At 41.8% G+C, this 27,248-nt stretch overlaps 1 protein-coding gene and 1 non-coding gene across 2 annotated transcripts; both read right to left on the reverse strand.

The window, feature by feature from the left end:
* Window positions 1-1,670: 1,670 nt before the first annotated feature.
* Window positions 1,671-26,372, reverse strand: Chaf1b (chromatin assembly factor 1 subunit B). The gene is made up of 13 exons (XM_076868389.1): window positions 26,228-26,372; window positions 25,425-25,557; window positions 23,611-23,728; window positions 23,132-23,235; window positions 19,719-19,815; window positions 17,441-17,525; window positions 15,913-16,006; window positions 11,270-11,339; window positions 11,084-11,175; window positions 7,587-7,749; window positions 5,764-6,195; window positions 2,401-2,495; window positions 1,671-1,903 (listed from the first exon to the last, which is right to left on the reverse strand). Exons 1-13 carry the CDS (start codon window positions 26,351-26,353, stop codon window positions 1,809-1,811), a joined length of 1,704 nt encoding a protein of 567 aa, XP_076724504.1. The 5' UTR covers window positions 26,354-26,372; the 3' UTR covers window positions 1,671-1,808.
* LOC143409040 (small nucleolar RNA SNORD101) lies at window positions 20,911-20,982 on the reverse strand. The gene has a single exon (XR_013092554.1). It is a non-coding gene; the product is annotated as a small nucleolar RNA SNORD101 (small nucleolar RNA).
* Window positions 26,373-27,248: the final 876 nt, after the last annotated feature.

Below are 27,248 nucleotides of genomic sequence, written 5' to 3' on the forward strand. Positions count from 1 at the left end.
ACAGCACCTGGCCTGCAGGTGGGCTCCTGTGCAAAAGGCATCCCCAATGAATTATGCAGACAGACCCCAACGAATTATGCAGACAGAGACGGGCTGGGTTTTAGACCACAATGAAGTGACATCACCTGTCATTTATTGCCAATTTTATCATTTATATTCAAGAGTGACAGCTGATGAACAGGCAGTTAGTAGTCTGGGCTGAAGTTGTGTCCCTGCCTCCCCCTTAGTCCTCCCATTTTAGTTGTACAAGAGACAGATTTTTAAAACCTGACACTGTCCCTGCCTTGAGTGTGGCTGGGAGACAGGCTGCTCACTGAAATCAGGAACATGTGATCAAAATGATCAACAACCACCAGCTACACGTGTGGTTTGTACCTGTTTCTCTGGCAGGGGCCCCAGGCCTAGGGGTGATGTCAGTTCTTGGTGTGACCTCAGTGCATAGCTACAACTTAGAACCACTGGTCAAAAGGGACAGTACATGACAAGTTAAACCTTTTCCTTCTTGATGTAACCCACACCTGCATTATAACAAGGGCATACACATTCACCTGTCAGTTCTCCATGCCATGAGTCATCCTGACTTTACACCTTCTTATCTAAAGAATGGCAAACTCCTTCTGGTTTACCCAGATGTGGATTAAGCAACAAACTGATGCTTCTTCCCATTTTCTTTGCTGTTACAGACAAAGCTAAGAAGAATGTTCTTCCTCTCCTCAGCCCACTCCATCCTTCACTCTGTGGTCTGTTCCAGCCTGGGAAGGAAGCCCTGGGCTCACCACCCTTATCTGCATGGCTTGTCCAGGCCATGTGTGAAAGCAGCAGGCATCATGTAACTCTTGTCAGCACAGTAGCTGCATGAGCTTCTAAAGTGAGCCCAGCCCATGTGCCATCAGGTAACTAACCACCTCTCAATCACATCACCCAGGAAGTACCTCCTGAGCTGAGAGGCTCCAAACTCCCAAGATGGCCGCCCTCAGACAACAACAGCCCCTCCTACACCCAGTGCCAACTCTCACATTTATTCCTAATAGAAAAAGAGAACATATGATTTTCCTGGGTTCCAGGGAAAGCAAGAGACATAAACTGTTGGTTTTTTTTTTTTTTTTTTTTTTTTTGCTTTAAAAAGCCAACCTAAAAAGTAAACCTATTCAGATACAAATTGTATCTGAAGTAAAATCTCAGCTGTCTTTAAAATATGCTTAGAAATCAACAAGAGTTTCTTGTAATAATGAGATAATGAGGGAGTCTCACCTCCAGCCCCCATTTATTCATTTATTTTTTTTCTTCACTGTAGTTTACTAACTTTCCAGAATGAGCATTATTACCTTTAAAATCAGGGGAAAAAACATAACTTCTAAAGTTTGAATAATCAACTAATTAGAAGCTAAATCTAATAATCACTTCTAACATTCTAAAAATCAACAGTATAAACCTCCTCAAATCACTTTCTCTTCTCTCTGCTCCTGTGTTGCAAGTCCCCCACAGCACAGCTGTACTTTCCTGACAGTTTCAAGGAAGGATTTACTGATTTTCACCTCAGATAATGTTGAATACTCCAGTTTCAGAAACTCACCAAAAAGAGGATTTAGTCTATTACAAAAGACACATTCCCATGGTAAAGATGGGTACCAAATACAAAAGTATGCATATTTCTGGAGAAAAATCAGTACATGTGCTTTTTCTGTTACAGAAATTAACTTCTGAATGTCTATTTGGCTCCGATGCCACTGGCCTGGGCGTCTCCCTCCTCGCTGCCTTGCTACATGCCCAGGCACTGCCCAGCAGGCCTACGGGCAGCAGTTAAGGTCCTAGCAAGGGTTCAGGCTTTGGGGGCTTTCTCGGTCCTCGTCAAGTCTGGGCTGCTTGAGCTCTGGAGGACTGCCTTGAGGGTCTCCAGGCATCTCTGAAATATCAATAAACACAAAATGGGCAAGTGAATGAGGACTTCTGTAGGCTTAAAATTGACATAACAAAACACAGAGCCAAGATGAGGAATGGAACTGCCAGCAAGAGCCTGTGTTGCTAAGATGGGACTTATACCATGGTTCTCCATCAGGGGCAACTGTCTGTCAAGGGAAGTGGGCAATGTTTGGTGACATTTCAGAATGTCACAGAGCAGGGGTACAATCTGGGGATGCTGATAATACCCCACAATAGAACAAAATTATGCTGCCCAATCATGAAGTCATCAGGTCAAGAAACCCAATCTAGACCACTCTTCCTGAACCCAAGACAGATCACAGGGATTGCCTATTCTAAGATAAACATCCAGGCAGGGATTCTTAGAAGACAGTTGCATCAGGATGCATCCTTGCTCTCTTAGAAGTGATATAAAATTGGGTGGTGCTAATTTTCAAAAGAACAAAAGAGAAGCATTAAACCATTAACAACATCACTTACCTAACTGAATTTCTTCTGTGGAAGAGGTAGAAATTATACTGGTTGGTACAGAATTTGGTGGTGTATCTGTCTTTAAGGGTGTTAAATTTATTCTCCTTGATTAAAAAAATAAAAGGAAAGAATGGCTCATTAGTATTACAAAACTTATTTATGTATGATATTAAATATCAAAACTACCAAAGTTCACCTGAGCCAGGCACAGTGGTCCAACGCCTGTAATCCCAGTGACTTGGAGGCTGAGGCAGAAGGACTACAAGTTCAAAGTCAGCCTTAGCAATTTAGCAAGGCACTGTCTCAAAAATAAAAAAAAATAAAAAAGGGTAGGGATGTGGCTCAGTAGTTAAGTGTCCCCTAGGTTCAATCCCTAGTTCCAAAAAAAAGTTCAGACGATCATATAGTGCCCAGTTATTTAGAAAGGATTACATCCACCTACTAAGTTTAACTATCACACTTATAATGATCAACTCAAACCATAACCAGTTATCTAAAAGCTTTAAACAAAAGCTGAGTTCTGTTAATTAACAATGGTCCAGTGAGCACCTTACTGAATATTGCATACATAAGGTTGTCAAAATTTCTACATATGGAAAGCACCAAATATAGACAATCCTTTTTTTTAAAATCCAGAGCCTTAATTTTTCAATCACTATTTTTCTCTTTTTAATTACAAATGCAAGAAACTTGGTAAATAGTTTAGAAGAAAATAGGAAAGGAAAGCAATTTAATACCAAAAATATTTCAAAGAATGCCTTCCACTATCTAAAAACACACAGAAGAGAAAAAAAAAAAAAAAAAAAAACAACAAAAAAAAACCCCATACTGCTATTCTGTAGAAATGAGAGATTTAGAAAGAGCTGAGCACTACACCTGAACCACACCGTGACTAAGCCAATAAAGACATAAGAGCACAGCAGAGAATGGGGGCAGAGAGTGCTCGTACTGTGCCTCACCTCCCCTTCCTGCCCTGCCATCTCCCTCTCCACCTAGTCCATCTGGAACATGAGGAGGTAGAGGGATTAGTAGAGAGGAAGTGCAGAGTCACAGGGGATAACTGGGCATCAGAGGTAAAAAGAAAGGAAAACCAAAGGCCAGCACTGCTTGGCATCAGAAGGACATGCAAAGCAGCTATGTGGCAGGGGCAGCAACGTGGATGAAGTCAGCTGACTGGTAAGAAGGGGGAGAAATAGCCATAGCATCACAGGGAGCCCTTTGTTCCTGGTGACCAGGTAGCTCAGAAAAACATTCCTTATAAACAAGAGCACTACTCTGCCACAGAAAAGAGGGTATCTGGGCATTTGCAACAACATGATAAACCTGGAGGACATTATGGTGGGAAACCAGGAACAGAAGACAAGAACAACTTAGTTGCACCATCTAGAATCTAAAAAAGCTGATCTCATAGAAGTCAAGACTAGGAAAGTGGCCACCAGAAACTCGAGGGCAGGGTGGCAAGAGGAGGAGGGATGGGGAAAGGCTGGCCAATGGGTCCAAGGTCAGCTAGACAGGAGGAATGGATTCTACTGCACAGCAGGGTGATGTGGTTAAAACAAGTGGTGTGCACTTAACACAGGATCCTGAATGTTCTCACCATGCAAATGGTAAGTGTTTAAGTTGATCTGATTAGGACATGAGGTATACATGTGCTCGTATTTTGTGTACCCCATACACAAAATACTGCTGTGTATGGAGCTGGGGTTGTGCCTAAGTGGTAGAGCACTCACCTAGCATGTGTGCGGCCCGGGTTTCCTCCTCAGCACCAAATAAAGAAAAACAAATAAATGTATTGTGCCCATCTACAACTAAAAATATTTTTAAAAAAAATATTGCTGTGTACCCCACATTAACATACAGTTATTATGTGCTAATCAAGAATAAAACAAAACAGCCAGGCATGGTAGTGCATGCCTGTAATCCCCAGCAACTGGCAGACTGAGGCAGGGGGATTATAAATTCGAGATTAGCCTCAGCAACTTAATGAGGCCTTAAGCAATTTAGCAAGATCCTGTGTATCAAAATTTTTTAAAAAGGGTTAAGTGCTCCTGGGATCAATCCCCAGTACCAATTAAAAAAAAAAAAAAAAAAAAAAAAGAACAAAATAAGGGGCTGGGACTCAGAGGCAGAGCGCTTGCCTAGCATGTGTGTCGATTCTCAGCACTGCATATCAATAAAAAAAATAAAGGTCCATTGACAACTAAAAAAAATTAAAAAAAGAAAGAAAAGAAAAGAACCAAATAAAATGGGTAAAGGTGCACTGTAAGTCCAGTTACTTAGGGGACTGAGGCAGGAGGATATCAAGTTCAAGGTCAGTCTAGGCAACTTAGCAAGAACCTATCAGAAAATACAATAAAAAGGGCTGGAGTATAGCTCAGTTCTGGCTTAACATGTGCAAGGTTACAGGTTCAATTCCCAGTATCTCAAAAAAAAGAAGGCACTTGGCTATAGCTTGACTGAGTGTTGCCAAAGGCAACACTCCCAAGACTATGGCACTACTGGGAGGAAGAGCCATTGTGAAGTGGTACCGGTGGAAGCAAGATCCTGGCAGACATGCTCTTGAAGGGGATTTGGGTTCCCTGGCCTTTTCCTCCCTACCCTTGCTTCCCAGACTCCATGAGTGAGTAGGCTACTCCACCACTGTTCCTGCCACAATGCACTGGGCTACCACAGGCCCAGAGCAACAGGACCAAGTGACTATGGACTAAAACCTCTGAAACCATGAGCCAAAGAAAGACATTCATTCCTCCTTCTAGGCTGACTTGTCTCAGACATTTATCTCAGTGACAGAAAGCTAACACAGCACCCCCTTTTATTTCCCACCTGTCATGAAGCACCTGGTACCATCTTAGGAAAAAGAGCACAGGTACAAAATGAGGACATATTTCCAGGCTCATAATCTAACAGAGGAAACCGAGGCCTAAATCAAACATCTGCTATTGAATGTGATGGGTGGTGACAGAGTAAAGGGCTGAAGGGCCACAAAGTCCTTAAACAATAAAGACACACTCAGATGGGTCTTTCAGGAGGACTTTGGTGTTACCAAGGGGACAACAATAAACAATACAATGAACCCAAAAGAGGCTGACACAGAGGCTGCAAAGGCAAGTGTGCTGGGAACACAGACTAACCACAACAAGTGGTTATGGTCCTGGATGGCAGGCTGTGACCAAATCTCAGTCCGGGTGTCTACACAGCAGCTAGGAATGAAGGAACTGGCAGAGGCCTGCGAGCCAGAACATGACGCCCTCAGATTTAATGTCAAGCAACCTCTCATAACAGTGGGAAGGACTCACTGCAGACTTCTACCTTGAACAGACGGGGAGTGTTCACTTTATAATGTCAACTTCTTGTTTTCTCAAATGTGCTTACCGGGGGGTGGTCTTGCTCCAGGCTTGTAATGTGTTCAGAGTGACCCTCCGGGATGGGTGCGCTTTCGTGTTTTGACTACTGGGCTGTAGGGTCTTCTCCTCTGAAGGCCCTGGCAAGGAGTTTTTGATGCCAGGAGTTACTGAAGGAGTGTCCTTGAGGGCTGCTGGGGCTGGAGGCTGTCCAGATGACGAGGGACTTGTAGAGGGACTGCTGGAGTCATGGATTCTGCTGCTGGGGGTCCCCTCTCCCAACCTGGGTCCTGGTGAAGATCCTTGGTGCATCTGACTTTTAGTTTTCTTTGCTTTATCAAGAGTTCTCATGCTCAAAACAGGCTTCTCTTTCAACGGAATGCCAAGTTCATCTTTCTCAAATGTCACAAATGAGCAATAACCATCTGTGGAAGAAATGGCCAGGAAAGCCCCATCGCTGGACCTTTGTTCCCAAAGCAGAGAAAAAAGTTAAAGACTTTAGTGACATCTACAACCCATATTTAACACTCTCATGACTAATCAGAAAATAAAGTCTGATGAACTGGGTGCAGCAGCCTATGACTACATACTACTCAGAAGCCTGATGCAGGAGGACCACTTGAGCTCAGGTGCTAAGAGTCCAGCCTGGGCATCAGGACAAGAACCTGTTTCAAAAATAAATAAATAATGGGTTGGGTTGTGGCTCAGTGGTAGAATGCTTGCCTAGCACATGTGAGGTCCTAGGTTCGATCCTCAGCACCACATAAAAATAAACAAACAAAATAAAGATATTGTGTCCAACTACAACTAAAAAGAAAAGAAAAGAAAAGAAAAAAGACCCAGATCCCAGTGGGTGGCACTACTGGGAGGTAGTGGAACCTTTAGAAGGTGGGGCCTGCTTGGAAGAGGGGAGTCACCGGGCATACCTAGGAAGGGTATATCCTGTCCCTGGTCCCTGGTACACTCTCCCTTTCTGCTTCCTGGATGCCAGGAGGTGAGAGGCTTTGCTCTGTACATACCTCCACCCTGTTGTTCTGCCTCACCTTTGGCCAAAGGCTGACCAGGAACTGAAGCCTCTGAGACCAAATAAATCTTTCCTCCTTAAGTTGTTTTTATCAGGTATCTCACAGCAACAGAAAGCTGATAAACACAGCATGTAGCTTCCCTCCCCAATCCTATCTTGACTAAGTCACCACAACTCATCTGCACTATCATTAACTTTCATATAAATAACAATGAGATAGATGATCTTTTCCTTTCTCAAGATAAAAAAAAAAAAAATTAAAAGAACAGAGAAATAAAAAAGAGCAATAAAGAGTAAGAAATAGATGGTGGGTGGCCAGGACCCAGCTAAAGCACATGCAGGTCCAGGCAGGCAGCAGAGGTCAAATCAGGGACCAAGGACTGGGGATCTAGTTCAGTTGGTAGAGTGCTTGCCTCGCATGCACAAGGCCCTGGATTCAATCCCCAGCACCACAAAAAAAAAAAAAAAAAAAATTAGGGACCAAAAAGTGGCTAAGGGAGAGCAGAGCGCCAAGCGACACCACTCCCAACAGCTTGTCAGTGAGTTTCCTTCAGAGAACCCAACAAGATCCCAAATGATGAGGAAGTCCCTGGGGCCTCCCTGCAGTTTATGAGAGCTCCACTAGTCCCATAGGGCAACCTGAATGACATCAAACCTACGGCTGTTAAACTAGGAAGCAAGCTTCGCAGCAAACCAGAACAGCTTTCCTTTTAATGTGACTGGCAAATGGGGCCAAAAGGGCCATTTTTAGTATTGACATATCTCTTAGCCCAAGGTGCACCCAGGTCTCAGGACTCTATCTCCTCCTTTGCTCATTGGCAAGCACTCACCACGAAATATCACTCAGGGTGTGGTAATGTATGTTAGACACGTAGCCGAAGGGGAAAGGCTGCTGGGTGTCATAGAGCAACACGGAATCCTCAGAAGCCACTGCAAACACCACGCGGTAGGGCAGGCTCAACAGTTCCATGGCTGGCTCGTGTGATCCCTGATCTGCAGGGGAGATGGGCAGAACAGAGGACAAAACCAAGTTCCCAAAGGAAATAACCAATTCCCTCAAAAAGCCCTGTCTCAGGGAAATGTAAATGAGAGCTTTACTAAAAACCAGTTTGCTGTTCTTTACAAAGAATTCTTTATATGAATAAAAGAAATGTACAAAGGAACACAATAGTAAGGACAGTACACCATGGGCACCGAGGTCCAAAAAAAGACAAGAAAAGGAAAGTCATTCTGAGTGGTCACGTTCTGATAAGAAAACACAAGGTATATTTAGAAACATTCCACTAGGTGATGGATAATGCTCTGTCAATCTGGCTATATTCATTTACATTAAGAGTTAAAAAGTCAAAAACAGCTTCTACTTCCAGCAGAATAACAGGAATAACAGAGACCAACCCTTCACTTGAAAACCACTAAAATACCAGGTAAAATATATAAAGCAAGTTTTCAAGACACTAGCCATCAGGCAACAAAGAATGATCTCTGTGAGATGCAGCAAGTGAGTTAAGTCCTACAATTGCCTCAAATTACTGCCTGGTGTGCTTCCAGGTGCCAAAAGGGTAGCGAGAACCTAGATCAAGCCTCGAAGACCCCTAGTCGAGAAGACAGAGCAGGCAGCTGGAAAAGGCCAAGGCAGCCAGTGTTCACAGGCAGGGACACAAAAGCTACAGAAAGAGTTGCAGAGAGCTTTGAGTCATCACCTGAGTACTGAGCAGTGCATACCTGTGAGGACAGTACCTGAGGCTGAGCAAGATCTATCAGAAAGAGCAATCCCTGAAGTTCACAGCAGGCCAGGAATCCAGCCAGCATGAATGCTACAACTTGGATCTGGAATGTCCCCCATAAGCTCATGTTTTGAAAGCAAGGTCTCCAAATGCAGCAAGTTTCTGAGGTAGGGCTTTTAGATGATGATTGAATTTTGAGGGCTCTGACTTCATGAGTGGATTAATCCATTTGATGGATATGACAGATTAATCCATTAGCTGAATGAACTACTGGGAGGTGGGAACCTAGTTGGAAGAAGTAAAAGTCACTGAGGGCAGCCCTTAGAAGGGTTTATATTGTTTCTGGCCCCTTCAATGCCCTCTTCAGCTTCCTGGCTACCATAAGCAGCTTTCTTCTGCCACACCTTTATAACATGTTTTTGCCTTGGAGCTAACCAACTGAAACCACAACCAAAATAAACCTTTCCTCCTTTAAGTTGTTTACGTCAGGAATTTTGGTCATAGTGACAAAAAACCAACTCAGTGAGAAGCTTCATATTTCACAGGGCATAGATTATTCGGAATGATTTGCCTCAAGAGTAGGGAAAATTGGCCCAAGACCAAATGCTACTGTGACGGCATCTAACAAAGCTTAAAACCAAGACCCAAAAGAATCAAAATGTTTTTAAGTAACTTCCCTACATCCCAGAGTAAACCTCAAGAAAACTTATAGGAATGAAACTATCCAGCACATCCACTAAGGTAAATTTCACCATGCTTACATAAGTTCAAAGCATGTGAGGAGCCTGGAAAATATTACCCACAATTAGGAGGAAATAAAAAAACAACCTTATGTACAAAAACATCAAAAGTTATTGTAACTGTACTCTATAAGCTCAAGAAGCAAGAGAAAAGAAGTAACATATTAAAAGACATGGGTTGGGGCTGAGGATGTGGCTTAAGCGGTAGCGCGCTCGCCTGGCATGCATGCGGCCCGGGTTCGATCCTCAGCACCACATACAAACAAAGATGTTGTATCCGCCGATATTAAAATCCTCTCTCTCACTCTCTCTTTAAAAGACATGGGTTGCCAAGCACAGCAGCGCACACCTGTAATCCCAGAGCTTTGGGAGCCTGAGGTAGGAGGATCAAGAGTTCAAAGCCAGCCTCAGCAAAGAGTGAGGCACTAAGCAACTCAGGGAGGTGCTGTCTCTAAATAAAATACAAAATAGGGCTGGGGATGTGGCTCAGTGGTTACATGCCCCTGAGTTCAACCCCCGGTACCCTCCACACACAAAAAAAGAAGAGACAAGAATATACAAGAAAGACTCAAACTGAAACTAAACTTCAAGAGATGAAAACTGCATGTCACAAATGAAAAATACACTGGACAGGACCACAGGTAGATCATACAGAAGAAAAAATTAATGAGCTCAAAACACAGCTGTCAAAACTTCTAAATCAAAGCACAGAGACGGAAAAAAACCTGAAAAAGGAAACGGTCATCAATAAGCCATGGGATAACTTCAATCAGCTTAATACATCATCAAAGTCCCTGATGAATAGGACAACAATCACTTGCAAGAACACCCTAATTTGATAAAAACTATAAACTGATTGACTTAAGAAATTCAATGAACCCCCAAGCACAAGAAATATGAATAAAACTACATCTAGGCACATCATATTTATATTGCCTAAAATCATTGATAAAAAGAAAAATCTTAAAAGCAGCTGGGGGAGGGAGTTAAAAACAAAAACATAATTTACACATAATTTTACTGCCTAGAAAATCAATAATGAATGACATTCAATCAGCAGAAACACAAAACTAGCACTTATATTCTCTAAAGTTGTGGTAAGCAAGAAAATGTATTCTGGACAATGGGAAAAAAAAAGCTGACATACATGTTGATAACATCAGTCCTTGCTCCAGCTATTAAGGGTAACTTAAATGATGATCTCATAAAAGGTGAGAATAGAATAGCAATTACCAGATATGAGGGAGAAAAGAGGGAGAGGGAGGAATTAGGAAAGGTTGGTCAATAGGTACTAAGTTACAGAACAGGAGATAGAAATTCTGCTGTGGATGATGAATATAGATGACACAACTATCCTGTATATTTCAGAAAGCCTACAAGAAAGAATTTTGAATGTTTTCACAACAAAGAAATGATAGCTGGGCAGAGCAGTGGTGTATGCCTGTAATCCCAGTGGCTCAGGAGGCTGAGGCACGAGGACTATAAATTCAAAGCCAGCCTCAGAAATTTAGTGAGGCATTTAGCAACTCAGTAAGACCCTGTCTCTAAATAAAATATATGAAAGGGCTGGTGATATGGCTCAGAGGTTAAGCACTCCTGGGTTTAATGCCTGGTACAAAATAAAGAAATGATAAATGTTTGAGACAGATATGTCCTGATTTGAACTTTACATAATACATACATGTATCAAAACATCATATTGCACATTAACATAAATAGGTACGATTTTTAAGTATCAATTAAAAAAAAAAATGAGTGAATCAAACCCACATACACACCTTTTCCCAAAACACATGCAATCCCCACCCGACCAGTGACCTGCCTCAGAAAGAACACAGCACAGCACTGTGGCCCTTAGGGTACCTGTTTCCATCAACGGCCTCAATTCAAAGTAGACAGGGCAGCAGCGAACAGCGAGCGTGGCTTTGCTAGGACACGGAAGATGGGCAATAGGCCTAAAAATTTAAACATAGTTTAGAAATAGACACTGCTGCTCAGCAAAAGCACAAAGAGAGGGCAAGCACCTCAAATATTCCCTCTATTGTATACCTTTTGAGATTTTTCCTGGAGAAAACATAAGTTGTATTCATTACGTTTTCACCGGATTCCACACATCCAGCTATGGAACAGAAGGGAAAGAGAGGTGAGTCAGTGTTAGGTTAGACTGTTCTCCAGCAAAAGTTTAAGAGCCTTCAATTCTGATTTGTCAGTTTTCCCCCATAATGATATTCTCTGGTCAATGTTATTTTATTATTGAAGACAAGTACAAATATTCCATTACTATCTGTTCTTGCTCTTTACTCCAGTTCTACCTATCTGCATCTTCACCTGAGGGTCTGGCAGCTCCCTGGGAACTGGAACATAAAGTAGGGAACCCTTGCTATATAAAACATTTTTGAGAATCCAGGCAAATCGAGCTGATGAAGCCTGAAACTAGATCCAGCTGCCCAGGATCCGCCTAGGAGCCGACTCTCTGTCCCTGGATTTAGTCCTTGGTTGTCACCCAGAGACTGAGACCCGGGCTTTTCCCCATCTGCCTGATCCAGACTTGACTATTCGAGGAGAGCCAGCCAGTGCAGGCTCAAGCAGAGCCTGACTGCTCTGGGGAACAGTTCTATCTGATAGCTTGTCCTCACTCTAGATGTACTGAAAGCCAGGGCAAAGCCTGCCAGGGAGAGGCTGTGACATAAAAGTGCTCTTATAAACTCCTCCCTACTCCATGTTCGTATCTCTTGACACATACACATATCATTTTATATATGACCATTTCATATCTATCAGAAAGAGCAGTCAGCAGTACCAGCAATCTATTTACTATTTCTTGCTTTGCTAACCCTCTACCCATCTTGTCCATCTTTCTACCTCCAAGTAATCCATTTTAATAAACCATATGTCACTTTTATATTTCTTCTATTTTCATATATCAATGCAGACAGCTGTAACTCAACCACATGTATACCCATATGATAGATTCTTTTTAGAATCTTAAGAAATGAGATATTATTTACACTTTTCCTTATTTTGCTTTTCCCGCCAACTACTCATGAAGGTCAATTTGTATCTACTTATTTTTGGCAACTGGGAATTGAACCCAGGGCCTGACTTACACTAGGTGAATGCTCTACTAAGAGCTGCATCCCTAGCCCTAATGCATTTTTTTCTTAGTAGCTGCATACTATTTACTGGTATAAAACTACCTCCTCTGTTAATGAGTATTGCTTTGTGTGTGTTTTTTTTTAACCACTACAATGCTTGCAATACATATCTTTGAAACACAACTTACATACTATGTATTCACTTTTTTTTTTTTTTAATGATTAAGGTGGTAAATTTTGTTGTGTATCTTTTACTACCACATTTAAATTAAAATGCTTATCCCCATATCACCATGCCCCAAACTATTAGCCATCTGGCAAATGTTTATTCATTTTTCAGCACATTACTAAAATGTTTTCTCCTCTGGTGAGATCTTCCCAACCCAGATAATGGGCAAGGTCTCTGGGCTCAAGGTCTTGGCTTATGCCAAACCCTGGGAGGCCTCCATGACTCTCAGGTTAGATTCCAGGTTGCATTCACTTCTTAAGGAACTGGCTCTCAGATGTGGACAGATGGACTGGATGGCACATACATTTAAATGTTACCAGACTGCTTTCCAAAATGGTGATCCACTCTCCCAGCAACAATACCCACATTCTGCATGCAACAGTTAATATTATTTTTCCAGTCTGATGGAAATAAAGAGACATCTAGTTGTTATGATACTTCAATCTGTACTTCCCTACTGAGTTTTAGAATCTTTTCCTGTGGTCCACTCAATGTGTAGCTTTGCTCTGCTACAAACTGCCATTTTTCTTCTGAGATTTTCTTCCTCTGTGTATTTAGGATTGTTGAATACAATATATAGCAGCCCTTTCTTTCTTATACCACAAACACAAATATTATTTTCCAGTTCCACCATCCATCCACTAGTTCAACTTGCTGCATCTTTTGCCATTATCAAAGTTTTATATTAAAATGCAAACAGACCTGTTGTTTCTTTAGGAGTTCTATATTTTTGTATTTATAGTTAAGTATTATATTTACCTGAAAATTGTTTTTTTTTTTTTTCTTCTTTTTTTGGTATTGGGGTATTGCTTTACCACTGAGCTACAGCCCCATTTTATTTTTTGAGACACAGTCTTGCAAAGTTGCTGAGGATGGCCTGGAACTTGGAACTTATGATCCTCCTACCTCAGCCTCCCAGAACCTTGGGATTACAGGTGTACACCACAGTGCCTGGCTTAGAATTAATTTTTTATCTTCTTTCATACAGTTTTTCAGTACCATTCATTGGATAACCTATTTTCCCCACTAAAATTCCACCTATGATCATATGTTAAATTCCCTTATATCCCTATTTCTCGTTTCTCAGTCTAGTTCACTAGTTTTTTAGTGTAGTCCTATACCAATACCATATTGATTTGACAACAGTAGTGTCAGAGTGTTTTTTGGTATCTGATGAGGCAAACACTCAACTCTTTTTCCTTTTTTTTTTTCATATTTCCTCGGATACTTGTCAGCATTTGTTCTACTAAAGAAAACTGAGATTTAAAAAAAAATAAAATAGGGGCTAGGGTTGTGGCTCAGCAGTAGAGCGCTCACCTAGCAAGTGCAAGACCCTGGGTTCAATCCTCATCACCACATAAAAGAATTTTTAAGAAGTATTGTATCCAACTACAACTAAAAATAAATTAAAAAAAAAAACAGGGAGCTGGGGATATAGCTTGCTTAGTAGAATGCTTGCCTTGTACGCACAAGGCTCTGGGTTCAATCCTCAGCACCACAAAAAGAAAAGAAAAAGAAAAAAAAACCCTGTAGATTCAGTGGCATCCAACCATAATCCCCGCTACTCAGGAGGCTGCCGTAGGAAGATGCCAAGTTCAAGGCCGGCCTGGGAAACTTAACAAGGCCTTGCTAAAACAAAAAAGAAAAAGGGCTGGAGGATGTGGCTCAGTGGTGAAGTACCCCTGGGTTCAATCCCCAGCACTACAAAACAAAACAGAACAAAAAAACCCTCTAATAAGACTTAAATTGAAAATTAAACTGGTGATAATTTTCAGAACACAATATATTTCCATTTATACAGAACTTGTTTTATGGGGCTGGTTGTGGCTCAGTGGTAGTGTGCTTGCCTAGCATGTGTGAGGCACTGGGTTTGATTCTCAGCATCACATATAAATAAATAAAATAAAGGTCTGTCAACAACTAATAAAAATATATATTTTTTAAAAAAAGAACTTGTTTTACAATCTTCAATAATCGAATCTAGAATTTTTCATAAACATTCTGTGCTTTTTTTAATTAAATTCACTTTCATGTATTTTATTTGATTTTTCACTAATATAAATGGATTCTTCCTCAGTGCTGGGATTGAACCCAGGGCCTCATTCATGCTAAGCATGCACTCCACCACCAGGCTACACCTGCAGCTCCTACTGGGATACTTTTCCTCTTTCCATTTCTTAGACTTACTGCAGTATAGAAGATACAGATTTTTATGTATTTACCCAATACTGGTCACCTTATCGAATTCTTTTTTTGTAATGCTTATATTATCTCTTAAATCTCTTGGATTTTTCTATAAATACAATCCTATCAAAGGCGTAAAAAGTTGTTTATCTCTTCCAATCTGGGTAATTTCATTTTCCTGTTTTCCTATATTTATTAACCCCACAAAAAACAATAATGGTGATAGCAAACTCCGATCTGGTACCTTATCTTAACTAAAGATATTTCAGGAGTTGTCATTTAATAAAGGATTTTTTATTAAGTTTAGTAAATAAATTTGAATAAAAATATTTTTGTGAGTAACTTTAGTAAACAACATTAGCAACTACTACTTCTTGGTCCTGAATCTTCTTGCATCAAAGTGTCCCCAAAATGCTCTCAAAGTTTCTTAAAGCCTCACCCATATATGCATGTATGACTCATGCCCAGCCTGACTGGGACTCTTGGTGGCAAACCTGACCTGGGCAATACTGTCATCTTCATGCTAAGAATGTTCGTCAAGCCATATAAATTAGCTGACATCTCTGTGGACAATCTAGCCACAACACTGCTCTGCCTGATCACGTTGGGCTTAACCTTCTGCCTTCCTGTAGCCAATAAATCTATGTTCCTTGCTGATTTTGCTGACTTTTCAGATTTGACAACTGAATTCCCACAGGTTAGTTCAACAAACTTGTCCCTCTCCAATGAAGGTGGCTTCATTCTTGAGAATAATAAAAATAGTAGGCACTTTATTTTTGGCTTTAGAACTGTGACTTCTACATACATGTCTAATTAAAAAAAAAAAAAAAATCACTCAGTAAAAGGTTTTATTGGTAATTTTTTTTACTGAAAAATTTATCTAAAATAAACTGTTTATCACTCTAGTTTCATCATTCCCAAACTTACCTGAATATCAAAATCACTTGAAAATGTTTTTAAAATTCCAAAAGCCAGGTAATACACCCCATACCAATAAACTCCGATCTTTAGAGTGGGACACAGCACTATCTTTTTGAAGCTCCCTTGGAGGTTTCAATGTGCAGACAAGTTGGGGACCAATGCTCTGACCAGACTTCACTGAGTTGAAAAGAAGCATTACAAAAGGGCAGCACAGACACCCCTGTTCTGTCATCACACCCTTAGATCAAAAGCTGTCAACACACCTGGGGCGAGGAGCAAAGATCCATCAGGAGTAAAACTGAGTCTACGAAAGAAGGACTTCATACTGTCATCATGGAACATCCGGTAACTTCTCGCCTGTAGCATACAAAGTTTAAACATTACTCTAAATCTTTAAATAAAGATTTACACACTAAATCTTTACCATTTATTAACGATGTAATAATAAATAAAGTTAAAACATATTACAAATCAAATAATCATGAGAACTGAATATCTTTCTGTTAAGGAAAGTTATATATGTGCATCTGTGTCTCCATATGTGTATGTGTGTTTGTATAATAATTTTTTAAAACTCTGTATACACCCCACCCCACTACGGTGGTTTGTCTGGAGAGTGAGACTAGAGAGAAGCAGGAAGACAACCAGGAGTCCTTTGCTCTTTACCAGGTTTTTACAACATTTCTTTGACATCTGTTTGGGACAGCCTCTGCCACCATTTATTAATACCTTATAAACTGTTAGCATTCCATTCTCAACACCTGAAGGAAGCAGGCATTACTATCCTTCCTTTATAGACATGATCTCTCAGTGAAAGTCAGTTTACACCCTCAGGGCCTTCCCCTGGCCCTCGGGCTGGGTTTGCACCAAGTCCCCTTGCTGCTCCAAGAACTGACTTGCTCCCCCTCACCTAAGTGTCTGCCTCGAAAGTCATGACTGCTTAGGAACAGAGTCCTACTTGTTGTTCTTTCAGATCCTTCCTACTCCTAACTACCAGCCCTGTGTTCTATGCTGGCTCTGTCAGAGCTCTCCACTGACCTGCAAGATGGTATACTATCTGCTACTGCTGAGGCAACGTTCAACCCACCTGCCTTTTTTTTTTGGTACTGGAAACTGAACTCAGGGGTGCTTTACCACAGAACCACATCTCCAGCCCTTTTAATTTTTGAGAGAGGGCCTTGCTAAGTTGCTTAGTGCCTTGCTAAGTTGCTTAGTGCCTCACCAAGTTGCTGAGACTGGCCTCAAATTTACAATCCTCCTACCTCAGCCTCCCAAATTCCTGAGATTACAGGTGTGCACCATCATAACCAACTTTTTTCTTTTTTTGGCACTGAGAATTGAACCCAGGGATGCTTTAAATTTTGAGATCAAGTCCAAGAAGTTTAGACTGGTTTTGAATTTGCAATCCTCCTGCCTCAGCCTCAGGAATTATAGGCATGCACTACCACACCCAACTTGCCTTCTGCTGCCTAATACAAGAATCTTCCCTCTAGCTAGACCTGAGAATCATGGAGACCCTGCTACCTTAAGCCAAGGGAACACTCACTTTTAATGCCTCCCAGGTGATTTGCTAGGTTGCGAACCACGATCATCCACCACTGGCTCTCTCCTGTCCCCAGATGTCCCCATCTCCATACAGACCAGTCCCCTTCCATTCCAAGAGGAACTCTTATGGTATAGTTAGTTCAGGTGTCCAGTCCCAAGGCCAGTGATTTAGCTACAAGGGAAGACCTCCTAACTTCCTAAGTCTCAATTAACAGACTTCTGAAAGGATGTCATGATATTTCATACCTCTCCTTCGGCCCCAATTCCAGACAGCATCTTTGAAACATTAAAAGCCACACGCTTCTTCTGTGTGCTGTACACCCTCAATACCCTGAAGAAAGAATAGATTTTCCTCTTCTAGCAAATGAATTATGATTCATACAGAAGCAATCTATTACCAATCTATGACTGCCCCAAGTATTCTGAGTCTGCAGACCAGTACCACTGACATTTACACTTAATTGAAGAATTATGACAGAGGCAAATATAAACCACTTAAAGGAAACGGCAGTGGTAAAAATGTCACAATTTTATTTTCAGTGCATGTTTCAACTTCTCAAGTGAGACACACTTCAGGCCCAGTCTTGTGTTTCAGGTCTTAGACATTTGTCCCAGTGGCAATTTGCATGACTATAATGAAGTTTGTTTTGTGTTAAAAGAGTCTCACTCTTGGAGATTTAGAACATTAAGGGAACTCCAGAAGAAAATCTGGTTGTTAACTCATATTATTCTTACTAACCAATCAAACTGGTTACTCCTGATCGCCTGAACAAAACACAAATATCATAAAATAAGTGGCATCCAGAATACAATAGGAGAGTCTATGAAAAATAAACACTAACTCCTACATGTTGCTTTTAGGCCAGGGTTATATTAAATTCAATTTTTTAGTTAAAAGTAGTTGGACGAATATTTAAACTACTTGGTTCTATGTTCCCAGATATTAAAGCTTAAATATACTACAGATAATTATAATAAGAATCTAATTGTATTAATTATAATATTACTAAATAATAATCTACATAATATATAAGCTATAGGTTATGATTTCTAATCTATTTAAATGCGCTTATATCAATTTTATTAAAATATTCAGAATTAAAAACTTGGAACTTAATGGGTTAAATAATACATCTGGGGGGCTGGGGATGTGGCTCAAGCGGTAGCGCGCTCGCCTGGCATGCGTGCGGCCCGGGTTTGATCCTCAGCACCACATACAAACAAAGATGTTGTGTCCGCCGATAACTAAAAAATAAATATTAAAATTCTCTCTCTCTCTCTCTCCCTCTCTCTTAAAAAAAAAAAAAAGAAAAACATTAAAAAAAAAAGTTCTCTCTCTCTTAAAAACAAACAAATAAATAAATAAATAAATAGACAAACATCTGGAACCCCAGATCTTTTTTTAACCCTTTGTTCCAAGAACATAATTAAATGCAATAGTACCAATAAATACAACAATAAGACTTCTTTTCAAGAAGCACAAAATATTTAATTTCTATTAAATTTAAATGCAGTCATTAAAAATTTAAATGGAGTCATTAAAATCACTATACTAGTAACTATCATCAAAAAGTAAAACATAGGGGCTGGGGTTGTGGCTCAGTGGTGGAGCACTTGCCTCACACATATGAGACACTGGGTTCGATCCTCAGCAATACATAAAAATAGGTAAATAAAATAAAGGTATTGTGTCCATCTACAAAAAATACAAATTAAAAAAAAAAAAAGTCAAATATAGGAGTTAGGGATATGGCTCAGTGATAGAGCACTGACATAACATGCATGAGACCCCAAATCCAATCTCCATCACCACAAAAAAGAGAGAGAGAGCGCGAGCGAGTGAGCGAGCTAAATAAATACTCCAACTAGCTTTTTTTGTTTAAGTCACATTCATGAAAGACTTTTTTTTGGGGGGGGGTACTGGGGACTGAACTCAAAGAGCGCTCAACCACCGAGCCACATCTCCAACACTTTTTTTGTATTTTATTTAGAGACAGGATCTCACTGAGTTGCTCAGCACTTCTCTGTTGCTGAGGCTGGCTTTGAACTTGAGATCCTCTTGCCTCAGGCTCTCTAACCGCTTGGATTACAGGCCTGCACCACTGCACCCCACTCATAAAAGACTTTTTAATTCTCCTGTGAAATCAAATGTAATAGTTCTTCCTACATTAATTCACCCCTTCAATAAAGATTTACCAAGTGCTAAATCTGTGTAACGTACCTGCCCTAATCAGTTTCCACTTATTATAAGAGTATGAAAAAAAGAACAAAAAAAATCAGAGCTAGACTATTATTGATCTTGGTTGTAATAAAAATACCTCTGTAAGGCTGTGATTTAGCGGCAGAATGCTTGCCTGGCTTGCGTGAGGCACTGAGTTTGATGCTCAGCACCACATAAAAATAAACAAATAAAAGAAAGGCATTCTATCCATCTATGACTACAGAAAAAAATTAAAAAAAAAAAAAAAACTTTCTGCAGAAAATACCAAGCAATACAAAGACAACTTGCCAAATACTAACATACCTGTCACAGCTTAGAGTAGCAACATATTGACCCAAAGGATCCCAGGTTACTCCTTGTACATAGCTTTTATGTTCATTAAAAATTGAAATCTTTTGTCCTACAAAAAAAGCAACAGCATTACCAAAACCTCCTTGGGAACAAATTATATAAACTATGACATAAATATTATTCCCTTTATTCCACTGCATCATTCAGCAGACAGCAAGAAACAGCCTCTGTTCCAAACCTGTGACGGCTGAGGACCCAGAGCCGACTCCACACAACCCCCACACTCAAGCTCATAGAATAATGGAAAGCCAGGGCAGCTTCAGATGGGTACAACACAACACAGATCAGAGGAGAAGCAGGAGTAAGCATCAGAGAAGACCCGATGTCTTCACATCCAGCAGGATGTAGGGGAATGAAAGGGAACAGGAAGGGTATTCTACAACAGCTGAGCTCAGCATAGATGGTGTAGTGACAAGTAACTGAGAACTATTAATGGGTAAGGTGAGAGCCAAATCGTGAGGAAGACAGATATAATCCAGATTCCCTGTGGGTGAGGAAAAGGCACAGGCATGAGCCAAGAACACTCAATTGGGAAGTGAGCACGTTTTAAAGATGAAACTGAGGCTCAGGAGAGTTGGCAAAAATGGTCACTAGTTAGGAGATCAGCTAAGGGCCTGAACTGGAGCAATGTTAATAGGGATGGTAAAGAGACTTTTGAGGAAAATACTCGGAAAATAAAGCCAGCAGCAAAAAGAGATTTCCTGGATAAAAAGGAGTTACGGAGCCTTAACCATTTTTTTCATCAGCCAATTTTTTATTTGTTCAATTCTTACATTTTAAGTATTTTCTGATGACATTCATCTGCTACCAAATCCTTAACCATGGCAGACTGCAACCAACTAATTGATGAGGTTCCCTGTGTCATTTTACAATGCCCTACCCATTCCCCTCATCTCTTGTCATCAATCTCAATCAGACTGATTTGATGCTCACACAAAAGGCTTCCACCAACTCACACATACAAACCTATTGTGTAGGATGCAAGCCTACAAGGATGCTAATTCGTCTGCAGGCCTAGATTCTTCTGCAACAAACATCAGCCTGAAATCCTACTAATTTAACTTCATACTCGTTTTGCTAACTTCTAAACAAAATGAGGCTCCTATCTGCCCTTCAGAAAATGTGACTAGCCCCAAACTTACAGGTTTGCCAGACCGTTATACTTCACTCATAATAGGAGTGAAGAAGTATTGACACTTTAAATCATCATTCAAAAGCCTTAATCGTTCTTAAAAAAGGAATAAAGCAAGCAAGAAAAGCCTCTCAAAAGTGGTATGCAAGTCGCTTTCCCAGCACTTCATTTTGCAGTCTCTCCCCAACACCCACCAAAACTATCAATCTTCAAGCTGCCAGTGACATACACACACAACATGCAACATACATGTTTCAGTCTAACTCCCTGCCCTTCTGCTCTACTTGATGGCACTTCTCTTTCTCTCTCTGAAATTCTTTTCTGGAAATCTGCTGGGATTGAGGTGCTGGGGTTGAGAAGAGGGATGCAGAAGACCTCTGAAGGTCTGAAATAGCTAGTGGGAGAAGGCAAATGGGTCTGACCCTGACAAGCAAAAGGAATGCAGGCTTGGAAGCAACTGCACTCAGCCCAGGCTGGGGTCTGTGAAGGTGGACATGGAGATGGAAAGACGGTCAGAGGGACTGACGCGCAGGTATATGATTCTGTTGGGGAACAAGGCAGGGGAAATAACAGGCCAGAGGAGCTAAAAAACAGTAAGCAGAGGACTTAGGATTTGTGCACACTGGAAGACAAAGCTGAGGGTAAACACATTCAAAAACCTGAAGGAGATGAGGTTTTAGTGAAAGAGAGGACACTTGGTTGACATTGGCAGAACAGTTAAGCAACAAGGGTCTAAGATGTATCCTTGACTTCAGCCGCTCTGCCAAAACTATTTCTCCCCACAGAGTTCCTAATCTCAGGAAATGGCACCAATATCCACCTGGCTGCCAAAAGCTTAGAATTATAGCCAGTCCATCAGCAAGTATTGTCAAGTCCCATCCTCCCTCACATTTACTCCATCCTGTTCATTGGATAGGGCAGGCGACTCCTGCCACAGGGCCTGTTCTTACAGTTCCCACAGGTGAAGCACTCTTTTTCTAAATAATGTACACAGTTTGCTCTCTCACTTCAGTCAGACCTGTTTGTACAAGGGCCCAAAGCTCACGGCAGCTCTCCCAAACAGCCTTTCCTAGCACCTATTTTGACATTATACCAATCTGTGTATTTGTCCACACCCCCCCACCACTACCATGTAGCCATTTCAGACCCACTGTTGCCAGCAACTACAGTAGTGGCCAGCATACTCACAATGTTCAAGGTCATTACAACTAGCTTGAGGGGGTACTAGATGCACTGGCCTCACAGAACTCAAATCATTGAAAACAATGGCCAGATATGAAGAGGACAGAAGACAGTAACACTGGAGCTGGGGCAGTAGCTCAGTGGTAGAGTGCCTGTCTTGCACGTGTGAGGCCCTGGGTTTGATCCTCAGCACCATATAAAAATAAATAAATAAACAAAGATATTGTGTTCATCTACAACTAAAAAAAAAAAAGACAGTGACACTGGTCCTTCATCATGCCAGAATACTGGGTATTGATTAGTGAGAAGATGACAGACATAGGCTGGAAAGAGGATGGCCCAAATGGCTGGATAGAACAGAGATTTTTAGAATAGATGAAAACTGAACTGATATAGTACATAGTAACGGCCAATGCCAACTCCACTCCTGGACTCCCTAGCCAGGCACTTGGGTTGTGAGACAGTGAGTTGCCTGCACATTAGACAAGAATACAGGAAGAGTCTGGGTGAGAACAAAAGGTCTGAATAAAGGACTGCAGGGGATAAAGATGACTGGGAATTAGCTACTATTGGCTTTGGAACTCACTGCTTCTTATACACCACTGCAACTTCTCACATAGTTCCTGTCTCCCAGAACAGAGAACAAATGCCGTACAGGCAATGGAATGTCCTCAGCTTTCCTTGATTTCCTAAAATGGAAACCTGATCGCACCTACACCAACCAAGATGCAATGCCACATTAATTATAAATGACCAAGTCCTCTGCTTAGTGCCTGTTCTCCTCATGTCTGCCTCCTAAGCACATGAGATTGGCCTCTCACAGTCACCAGTAATTCACAACACCACTGCAAAGCCTCCTACACTCTGAATGGAGCCCTAAAAACTGAGTTGGACCCATGGCATATGGGACTAATCCGTCTTCTGTTAGTACAACCACCAATTTTAGTTCACTTAAGAAACTTTTCTTATGGCTTTTAAAGATAAAGCAGGCTAGACTTTTTTAAATACTTAGAGAATATTCCATCCCCCACTAATAAAAAATCTCTCTTACCTTTATTAACATCCCATATGATGGCTGTGTTATCCACAGAGGCAGAAGCCATTAAATTCCCATCAGTTGCCCAGCAAATATCATAAACATCTTCTAAGTGGCCCCTAGAACCCAAACAGGACAGAGAGGGAAAAAAAAGTCATTATCCCAAAAAGGAAAAGGTTGCTAAAATTATAAACACAAACTCTGCAACCATGCATTAGAATGAGATTCTAGAAATTTCCACAAGAATTATATTAGCACTGGCTATAAACAACTGCTTTCAAAGATATTTGTATATTTGATGTTGATTACTTCCTACTAAGGAAAACTTTATAAAAGAAAATCCTATTTAATCATGTTTTTATCTTTTATTGTCTTATGACTATCTCATATAAGTAAGTTTTAAGTTAGATATAAAGGCATGTTCAAAAGGCATGTTCCATTTAATGTGTCAGGTGATAAAGATAAATCACTCCCACAGTCCCTTCTTAGGTCACCTCAGGGTTTTTACAACAGTCCAGTTCTCCTTATTCAGCTGAGCCTCATCCTCATCCTGAAAAGCAATCTGTTCTGGCTCCTTGTTATCATTCACCTTCCACAACAGAATGACAGCATCTGTGGAGAGATTCAATTTCAGATAAGCCATGCTTCACTGCATACTCCTCCATTTCTGGATTTTTAGGGCATTAAACAACATTTTTCCTGTTCAATGGACACTGTGGCCATGATGATTTACTTTTGTTAAGAATCTGGACAGGAAGAATAGGCTTGCCTTCTAAACTAACATTACAAAAAACTCAACCTCAGACCAGAGCTATACAAAGTCACCTTAAAGAAGGATCCCCATAGTCAGCAAAATGTCATTGCCTTAACAAATTAAGGCATAAGCTACATATAGCTGAATAGGAAAAAAAAGGGGGGGGCGGCAAAGACCCACCAATGCAAAAGTTTACAAATTGTTCCTCTGTAACTTTCAGCAAGTCACTGAATATCTTGATGACTCAGTTTCCTCAATATAAAATGAAGGGGTGGGGGGCCTGTGGCTCAATGGTAGTGCACTTGTTCAGCATGTGTGAGGCACTGGGTTCAATTCTCAGTACCATATATAAATAATTAAAGGTCTATCAACAACTTAAATATATAATTTTAAAAATATGTATACATATAAAATGAGGATAATAATAATAATATACCTACCTGATTGGGCTATTGTGAGGGCTAAGTGGGTCAATATGCATAAAGCATTTACAACATGATTCGTGGTGCATTGAATGCTCCATATAAATGTCAACAATTAATTCATTATGGATATACCAGTCATCTTAGCCTGATGCTACCTAGCTATGTCTTGTGCCTGATGACTCCTGACATTTTGACTCTACACTTCCTACATAATCTTCTGACAGTGATTTAGCTTCCTGTTTAAAAATGTTCATAGGAGCAAAGTAAATGGATTTTGTCAATGTATGAACATATGTGTCCCACTCAAACTTGACTAGAACCCTGGTTGCATGCATTAGTCTGGGAGTTTGGCTGAGATGATTGGCTCTGACAGATGGATATTCTACATATACTGAAGAATAGCAGGTTTCTGGGTCTTCAAGGCCAAGAGGCTTTGCAAAACCAGAGCTGTCCTGTGCAACTTCAGAGGAGACAGCCTTTGGCCTCCTAGTGGTCTTCCACCCTCTACCTTTTCCTATAAACACACACACACACACAAACCACATACATATGACACACTCTGAGCCTCATAGCACTGAACTCAACTATTTCCCTTTCCTCTTGTTCCAAATAAAAACACACATTTGCTTTATCTTATACATTTTCTAGACTATTGAGAAGTATGGTAAAAGGTTTACTTTTCTGTATAGTTTTAAGCAGACAGAAAATCTGAATCCATCTGCTCTTACCAAACAATGACAAGTTAGAAGGCTATTCATTAAAGTAATTCCTGGAACCAATTAATTACACAGAGCTATGGAACCCACTCTAAGCACCACAGATATTAAACAACCAAACAGAGCCAGAACTGTTGCAACACTGACAAAAGACAAGCACCCTTCCTGCCTGATTCCAACCATCTTCAAGGAAGCAAGTGGAAAAGAACTGTTTTCAAGCAGGTCTTCTAAGTTTAATATTGTTATCCTCCATCTCCTCACTCTGACACACTTGCCCAAACAGTATTTTACTGAACTATCTAAAAGACAGATTGAGAAGATCAGTGATACCTGAAATCAAAAGGATATTTAGCTCAAATGTCACTAACTGACATGAGACAAGTAGGTATGGATTTTTGAAGTACAATACTCACCATCTCCTCCTGATGCTAAAATTTCCCCAGTTGGAGAAAAACGCACCACATTGACAGCTTTGGTATGACGAACAAGATTGGATAAAAATTCCACAATGGCTTTTCCATCTGGTCCTTTTTCTACCTTCCAGATCTGTTGATACCAAAACATTCACTTAAAAAAAAAAACAAAGAATGAGCATTCACTACCTTGCTTGTACTAAAACATTTCTATGCTTATTTTCAGCAAGAAAATTAAATTTTCCTTTTGAAACACAAAATGAAGGAATCTCTCCTATCAGACCATGAACAGTTCCATACCTGTGGTCCTTCCTCCCACAGCTTTGTAGAGCAAATTGTTACTCCAAAGGAACCCAGACCAGGATTCTAACTTAATGGGCATCAGTTGGAATAATGTAGACACTATTACTCAAATAAGAAAGCTACTATCCTTGGTGATGGTAGTGCACACCTGTACCTGACTACTCAAGAGGTTGAGGCAGGAGAGTTGCAAGTTTCTCATCAGCCTGGGGAACTTAGCAGACCCTGCCACAAAATAAAAGGGCTGAGAAGGTAACTCAGTGATATAGTGCTTGCCTAGCATGCAGGAGGCCCTGGGTTTCATTCCAAGTTAGATTAAAAAAAAAAAAAAAATTACAAACACTACTCTGTCTTACTTTCATTGCTCATTTCAGGTTCTAAGAATTTAGCATTCTGGGCTGACAGAGCAAACTGAGGAGGATGCCATAAATTTTAAATAAAAGAATGAAAACTGTGGCTCCAAGTGGGGCTTCCCTGGGCCTTCCGGTCTCTGCCCCCTTTACCCGGACAGCGGTGTCCACCCCCGCAGACGCCAGTCTGTGGACCCGGCCAGACGTGGCATGCTGGAAGTCCAGGCTGTACACAGGCTCCTTGTTGTGCCAGGCTATTTCACACGTGATGACTTTCATCCTCCCGAGTCCTGATGCGCGGTCCTTTTTCCGAAGGCAGAGGGAAGCTGGATCAACTGAATTAAGTACCAGTGTTGGGCAGGAATCCCGCTACCCGCCTAAGTGCGCGCCGCCCGGGGAAAGGACGCCCCTACCCCGACTTCCCACCTGCGCGCTCCACCTCCAGCGCCGCCTCAGCTCGGCTTCCCACAGCGCAGGACTCTCCGGCAAAGCCGGAAAGGCACGGCGGAACGCCCGGGCAGGGCGACCGGGGGCTGCGGCCGCCGCAGGAGCCCCGCTGGGCGCAGGCCGGAGGCGAGGGAAGGGTCCACTGTGGGGCCGCCTCCGGGAGGGCGCCGTCTCGGAAAGGGCGCCGCGGAAGGCGGGGGAGGGAGCTCGCGGGCAGGGCCTCACGGGCGAGGGACGGCAGCGGGGTCCACAAGACCCCACCTCAGGCTCGGGCGCAGGGCAGCGGGAGCCCGCCCGGGCCTGGCGGGAGGAGGCTGCGCTGGGCGGGGCCGGCTGCCCGCACAAGCGCCGCTCGGGAGCCACCCCGGCCCCAGCAGTCTGCCCGCCTACCCACCAGTCCTCAGCGAGGCCCTCTCACCCCGGCGCGGCGAGACCGGAAAACCTGCAGGGACTCGGGGTCAACCCCAGGAAGCCTACCTGCAGGGAAGCTGCCTGTCCGCGGCGCCACAAGCTCCCGCCGTTGCGCGCGCCACTTCCCGCGCACCGCAGGCTCCGCCTCCCTGGGGGCGGGGCTCCAGGCGGCTCACCTTGTGGTGGGCGTGGCTCCGGGGTGCGCGCCCTGTCTGGTCCACCGCCATCCCTTGGGTACGAAGGAGGGTTCCTCCTGCAGACTCGCTGGGACGAAAGAATGGATGAGACTATAAATTCTTTACTACGATCACTTATT

The sequence above is a fragment of the Callospermophilus lateralis genome, chromosome 10 (assembly GCF_048772815.1).
Source record: "Callospermophilus lateralis isolate mCalLat2 chromosome 10, mCalLat2.hap1, whole genome shotgun sequence".
Taxonomy (NCBI): domain Eukaryota; kingdom Metazoa; phylum Chordata; class Mammalia; order Rodentia; family Sciuridae; genus Callospermophilus; species Callospermophilus lateralis.